The sequence below is a fragment of the Elephas maximus genome, chromosome X (genome assembly GCF_024166365.1).
Source record: "Elephas maximus indicus isolate mEleMax1 chromosome X, mEleMax1 primary haplotype, whole genome shotgun sequence".
NCBI classification, from domain to species: Eukaryota; Metazoa; Chordata; class Mammalia; order Proboscidea; family Elephantidae; genus Elephas; species Elephas maximus.
Window position 1 is genome coordinate 8415624 of NC_064846.1, and position 6682 is coordinate 8422305.

The following is a 6682-nucleotide window of genomic DNA, read 5'->3' on the forward strand; positions in this document are numbered from 1 at the left end:
TGAGGTAAGTGGTGGCTGCAATAGCACACTGTGGCCGGACTCTCCACTCCAGGGTCTCTGCTGCAAATGGTGTGCTCCCTGAAGTCCCTCCTAGGATAGAGATTCATCCCTAACTCAGAGTTCCTTGACGTACCTAGCCTCCAGTCCCTGCCAGGCAGGCTCATCCTTAGCCTGAGGTGAAACTCAGGTTGCTGCAACTTCTCTCAGTCTGGCCTTTGTTATATATTTCAGAAATCCTTCCCAGTTTCTGGTATACTGATGGTACCCTTCTTGACTCTCCAGGTTTTTCCCCATTATACATTTTTGGTCATTTCAATGGGCATTTCAAATGGGGGAGGCAATTAAACATTTTTACTCAGATACGCACTGTCTGTGGCAGCCTGAACTAAGAAGTCCTGCACATGTTTAACTGTTCCCCTTCTATCACCGGTTTCTTTCCCCATCCTGAAAGACAATTACTTAACACTAACTTGAACAGAATTGCCCAAAGTGTGGTGTGAGTACCATTAGCGGTACGTGAGGATTTTAGGTAGAACACAGATGAATATGTTAATGGATATATTTATCATTTCCTAATTTCATAGATATGTATTTATTTAAATGTGCAGCAGAAAAAATTGTGTGACTAGCATATTGAACCCACCATGAAACCAAACATGGTTGGCACCACTTGCCATACGGCAAACCTTTATAAAATCCCCTTTATTACTCCTGCTCTTCCCTCCCTTGGAGCAGCTGTCCCCTCTCTCCCTTCTCCCTCTCTCCAAAAGCTTCCATCAGTCAGCCCCAGGTCTTCTCAGGCCTTCCTCTTCACCCAAGCGGCCTCCAGCCTCTTCCCCTTCTCATCCTCTCAGCCACTGATTTGCATCCTTACAGTCTCCTAGGGATTGAATTGTGTCCTCCAAAATGATATGCTGAAGTACTAAGCCCCACTGTTTGTGAACGTGACCTTATTTGGAAATAGGGTCTTTGAAAATATTATCAATCAAATTAACATGAAGTCATACTGGAGCAGTGTAGATCCTAATCCAGTATGACTGGTGTCCTTATAAGAGGAAAAGAGACATAGACACACAGGGAAGATGGACAGGCGAAGACCGAGGCAGAGATTGAAGTTATGCTGCAGCTGCAAGCCAAGAAATGCCTGGGGCTACCGGAAGTTGGGAGAAACAAGAAAGGATATTCCCCCTAGAGCTTTCAGAAAGAGCACAGCCTTGCTGAAACCCTGAATCTGGACTTCTAGCCTCCAGAAGGAGCCCTGATGGCACGCTCAGCTACTAACAGAAAGGTTGGCGGTACGAACCCACTACTGGTCCATAGGAGGAAAGACCTGGCAATCTGCTCCCATCAAGATGTCAGCCTAGAAAACTCTATGGGGCAATTCTACTCTGTCCTATAAGGTGACTATGAGTTGGAATCGACTCAATGGCACACAACAACAGCCTCCAGAATTGTAAGACAATATATTTCTGTTGCTTTAAGCCACTCACTTTGTGGTACTTTGTTATAGCCACAGGAACCTAATACACACTCATTATCCAGCTCAGCAAACAAAAGATTAGGAATCAGCTTCCTTAATATGCAGTGGGAAATGATAAAAGGACCAATTATGTTTCCTGTCACAAAGAGTTTTTGTTTTGTAATTTCCCTGTCACATAAACAAAGACTGAAAATTGTACTGTATTTCAAAGACAAATAAAATCAGACTCAGAGTTAGGTGTACTGCCGGGCTACTGGCTTCACAGGTATGGATTTCATGGACATGGAAATGTGCAGTCTCACAGGGCCCCATGCTTTGAAGGGCCCTGTGATAAAAAGAGCCCCACACTTAGTTTAATGTTCTGCTGTCACTGTCCTGAAATTCCTAATAAATTTTGAACAAGGGGCCCCATGTTTTCATTTTGCAAATTACGTAATCAGCTCTGGCGCAAGGGAGAGAATGAGAGCCTTGGACAATGTTATCAGCGTGGAAAGGGAAAACAGCAGGGTTCTACTGGGGTACTGTTAAGGGTCTACCTATGTTGCAGTGTTTCTAAGATCAAACAGACCTGATTGTGCATACCGGCTGTGCCACATTGTAGTTGGTGAACTTGGGCAAGTCAATGAACATCTCTGTGCCTCCGTTTATTCATCTTCAAAACTGTGGATATTTATTTTGAAGGGCTGTAATGGGGTCGCCATGACTCACAATCAACTCAGAGGCAAGTAATAACAACAAAGATTCCATGAAAAGTCACACATGAAGTACAACATAAAATGATGACATATTTTTGTTACATGCCTTTCACTGTTTATTTTTGTTGTTTAAATTTTTAACTTAATAATATTACTTTGTTTTCAAGGTATTTATTTTTACAAATAATTATCTTAAAAGCAAATACAATGAGTTTTCCATTTATAGCTGTGCTGCAGTTTTATTTTAAATAAACTTATTTATATAAAAAGTGAGTCCGTTTAAAGAAAAATATGAATAACTAATAGCAATAAGATAATCAAGTATCGTGAAGGTGTTAGACAAATAAATGAGACTGGAGCAAAATCTCTGGCAAACAAGGCGACTGAAACCTAAAGTTTCAGTAAAGAGGTAAAGTGACTTGTCAAAGGTCACACAGCAAGTCAGTGGCAGAATCAGAATAACCCAAGTCTCCAAACTTCCAGTTCAGGGCTCCTCCAACCAGGGGCCTAACTACGGAAAGTAGTGCCTAGAGTAATTAGTGTTAAATTGTTGAATGATCTCTTACATCCGATGATGGAAACTGTGATGGCCAATAGAAACTAACGGGCGCTCTGCCTCAAGTGGCACCCAGGGCACGCACACAACGCCCAGGGCATCTGCCTTCCCCCCAACCCCCCTCCCATTCCACCCCCCAGTTAGGCCTCTGCCTCCAACTACCACCATATGCACACATGGCTAAAACAACAGAAAGCTTGGTGCTTAAGGAGGGGCATGGCAGCCAGCCAGGCCTATCAATGTACAATGCCTTATTCACTCCCTAAGGAAAACAGATAAATGAGGTATTTTAATGTAATGATACAGAAACTAGCTATTTGGTTTTGTCCCAGGAGCTAAGCATTTTGCAGATATTACCTATTAGTCAATCTGGATTTCTCATTTTGTTTTTCTTCTCCCCCAAAAGGGATGAGAGGTAAGGAGTGACCTAATAGGTTATACAGAATCAGTGGAGGAGCTGGGATCAAACTACCAAACCCTGACCAGCTTGTCTCCTCATTTTATATGTCCCCTGCATAAATATGGAAACCCTGGTGGCACAGTGGTTAAGTGCTATGGCTGCTAACCAAAAGGTATGCAGTTCGAATCCACCAGGTGCTGCTTAGAAACTCTATGGGTCAGTTCTACTCTGTCCTATAGGGTCGCCACGAGTCGGAATCAACTTGACGGCAATGGGTTACAGAGTCTGTATAAATATAACCTGAAAAACAACATGGCTCAGGAGTGCAAATAACACTACAAACTGGAGGTATCCCAGTGTTACCTCAGGTTCTTCAACCCCAATTCCTCTTGGTGGTACTAAACACAACAGAACTGAGGAAGGCTCTGTCTATCTAAGAATGAGAAAGTATATTATTTCTAGGACTACATGCTCTGATTTCACTGTAATACTCTAGGGCCATGGCCAAATTATTTCACCTCTTGGTGCATTCAGTTACATTCATTAAATGAAACGACTTCAAGTTTAAACTTATATTTAATCCACATGGTCATATATTACCTCCTGAGAATATGGAAAATTTGACAGTATAAAGAATGAATCATGAATTGTTGTTTTAGGAGAAAGCAGGTTAAACCTTGTAATGGAAATGGTCCTAATGGAAATAAAGAAATCACACTGAATAAACAGTATTTTATTTTATTTTTTGAGGATCCTACTCCCAATAGAAATAGAAAATGAATAACTCATGGGTTAAGAAAAAGAATATACAATTTACTGTTTGTTTTTTTTTTCCCTAAACTTACTCTTTCAGAGAATGAGAAGGCTCCCAACGCTGTGCTAACTTTTCCAAATAAAATAAAAGTAATTTAGAAATACCTTGGAGTTTTAGATGAATAGTAGGAAAAATAAATAATTTAGAGTGATATAATTTGTAAATGACCATAAACGAGTATCTCGAAATGTTTCAAAGAGCAGGAATCATGGCTACGGAGTTTCATTTTGGGGTGACGAAAATATTTTGGAAAATATTTCGGTGGTTTGACAATTTTTTAATGTAGTCAACAGGGCTTTGAGCTGGTTAAAACTGGTTCAGTCATGGTCAATGAAGCAAGACCAGAAGAGACCAGAATTTTTACAATTTGGGTGATTCGGCGTGGTAACCGGAATGGGAAAAACTACAGGTCAAAGCCTTAGAATGGGAGACTCGAAAGAAGCATAGCGAGCCCTTTCAGGAACCTGATGCGTGAGACTGGATTATTGGCAAGACTGAAGAGAGCGACACACATTCAAAGCTGTGTGGTCAGCCACCGTCTTTGAGTGGGGTGCTATCATTTTTGAACGGGACACAGCCGTTTCCAACTGCTCAAAATCCCATGGGTAAGAGACTTGGTTGCTACGCGACACGTATGCTGCTCTTGTTTTCTAAGAGGGAGATTAAGTTTCTAGCAGGTCTCCGACCCATAATTCTTCCTGTTCCGGTTCACCCAGATTTAAAAAATTCAGGTCTGTTCCAGTGATGCTGTCTCAGCCATGACTGATACAGGAATAATCAGTACAAAGCCCTGGTACTCAATGCCACTGAATTGTTCACTATAAAATGGTTACCTCACTTTTTACATTTTATATATATATATATTTATACTTCACCACAATGCTAAAAAAAGGGGGGGGGGGAAGAGGAGCTGTGAGAGAGGTTAGCATTTTGTGAAGGGAGGTGAGGAAAGGAAGGCTTCTGGGAGGCAAAGTCAGTGAGGGAAAGCCTTCTTGTGGGGAGGTGAGGGAGGGAAGACCTTCCTGAGGGGAGGTGAGGGGAGAAAGGTGTTTGTGAGCGAGGTGGGGGTGGAAAGCCTTCACGAGGGGAGGTGAGGGGGAGGAAGTGTTTGTGAGGGGAGATGGGGGGGAAGGCTTGTGTGAGAGGAGGTGAGGGAGGGACGGCCTTTGTGAGGGGAGGTGATGGAGGGTAGGTGTTTGTAATGGGAGGTGAGGGGAAAGGCCTCTGTGAGGGGAGATGAGAGAGAGATGATGTTTCTGAGGAGAGGTGAGGGGGGAAAGGCCTTTGTGAAAGGAAGTGAGGGGCGAAGCCCTTTCTTAGAGGTGAGGGGGGCAAGGCCTTTCTGAGGGGTGTTGAGGGGGCAGATGTTTGTGAGGGGAGGTGAGAGGGGAGGGAGGGGAAAGGCATTCATGAGGGGAGGTGGGGGGAAGGCCTTTCTGAGGGGAAAGGAGGGGGGAGGTGAGGGGAAGGCCTTTCTGAGGGGAGGGGGAAGGGGGCAGGCGTTTGTGAGGGGAGGTGAGAGGGGAGGTGGGGGGAAGGCATTCATGAAAGGAGTTGAGGCTGGAAGGCATTCGTGAGGTGAGGTGATGGGGGGGGGCTGGCTTTTTGACGGGGCGGGAAGGCCCTTACGGGGTGAGGCGGTGAGGGAAAACAGACCTTCTGAGGGGTCAGCTGGGACTGAGGGAGGGAGGGAGGGAGGGAGGGAGGGAGGGGGGCCCGCCCCTGGCCCCTAGCCCCTAGACTGAAATGGCGGCATCACCGTCGGGGCCTGTCACCCCGTCCCCATCACCCCATCCATGTCCCCCACCCGGCCCGGCCCAGCCCAGCGCCCCGGGACTCACCAGGCCACAGGCAGTAGCACAGCAGCAGGAGGGCCCAGATGCCGAGCATGAGCAGCCCGAAGCGCTTTTGGGCCCACATCCTCCCCAGAGGGTGGCGCGTCTCCGTCCGGAGGCCGCGCAAGGAGGCCTGCCAGCCAGGCTGAGGGGTAGCCGCCACCGCGGCCTCTCGCCCAGGAATGTCACCTCCTGGGTGCCCCACGGCCGCTGGGCTCTCCGAGCTGGACTCCGCCTCGCGACTTCTCAGCCTGGGGCGTGCGCCCCGCAGTGCTGCGTTCCTAGGGCGAGGCCGCCCGCGCGTCGGTCTCGCTGAAGGCATGGCGTGGTTCCCGCCGAACTGTGGCGTTCCTCGCTGCGCCTGCGCACTACTCCTGTGCCCCAGAATTCCCAGCGGTGACATGCGCGTTGCCCCTTACAGCTACAGTGTGAGCCCACGCGAAGCCTGATGCTGTGCCTGCCCAGTTGCAGGCTCTGCCTCACTGCACAGGCTCCACCCCTTGGCAGGGACCCGGATGGTGGTGTGTGCACTGTGCACCCCCACTCGGAGCTGGCCCTTAGAGGTGCTTCTTAATGTTTGGCGAGTAAGTCATGGGGGACTTCAGGCCCGCACCAGGAGCGTAACTACTTCTCAAGCAGCAACAAAAAGGCATAATCGGAATTCAGACTCGAGCCATGGCTGCTAGGTCCTTCACAGATTCATTCTTAGGACACGCACTGGTCAAGGTGGTAGCCGCTAGCCAAATATGGCTACTTCGATGTACATTTTAATTAAATAAATGCTATTAAGAGCCAGGTTCTCAGTCACATTAGCCACATTTCAAGTGTTCAGTTGCCACATGTGGCTAGCGGCCACTGTACTGGACAGTGTGGATAGGGAGCGTTTCCATTCTAGCAGAAAG

General features: G+C 46.8%; 1 protein-coding gene across 1 annotated transcript in view; it reads right to left on the bottom strand.

The window, feature by feature from the left end:
• FMR1NB (FMR1 neighbor) overlaps positions 1-6183 on the bottom strand; it is a 76032-nt gene extending 69849 nt beyond the window's left edge. The window contains exon 1 of the mRNA XM_049872960.1: positions 5787-6183. Within this exon, the coding sequence (XP_049728917.1) occupies positions 5787-6183 (397 nt within the window). The remainder of the gene's footprint in view (positions 1-5786) is intronic.
• Between the last annotated feature and the right edge of the window lie 499 nt (positions 6184-6682).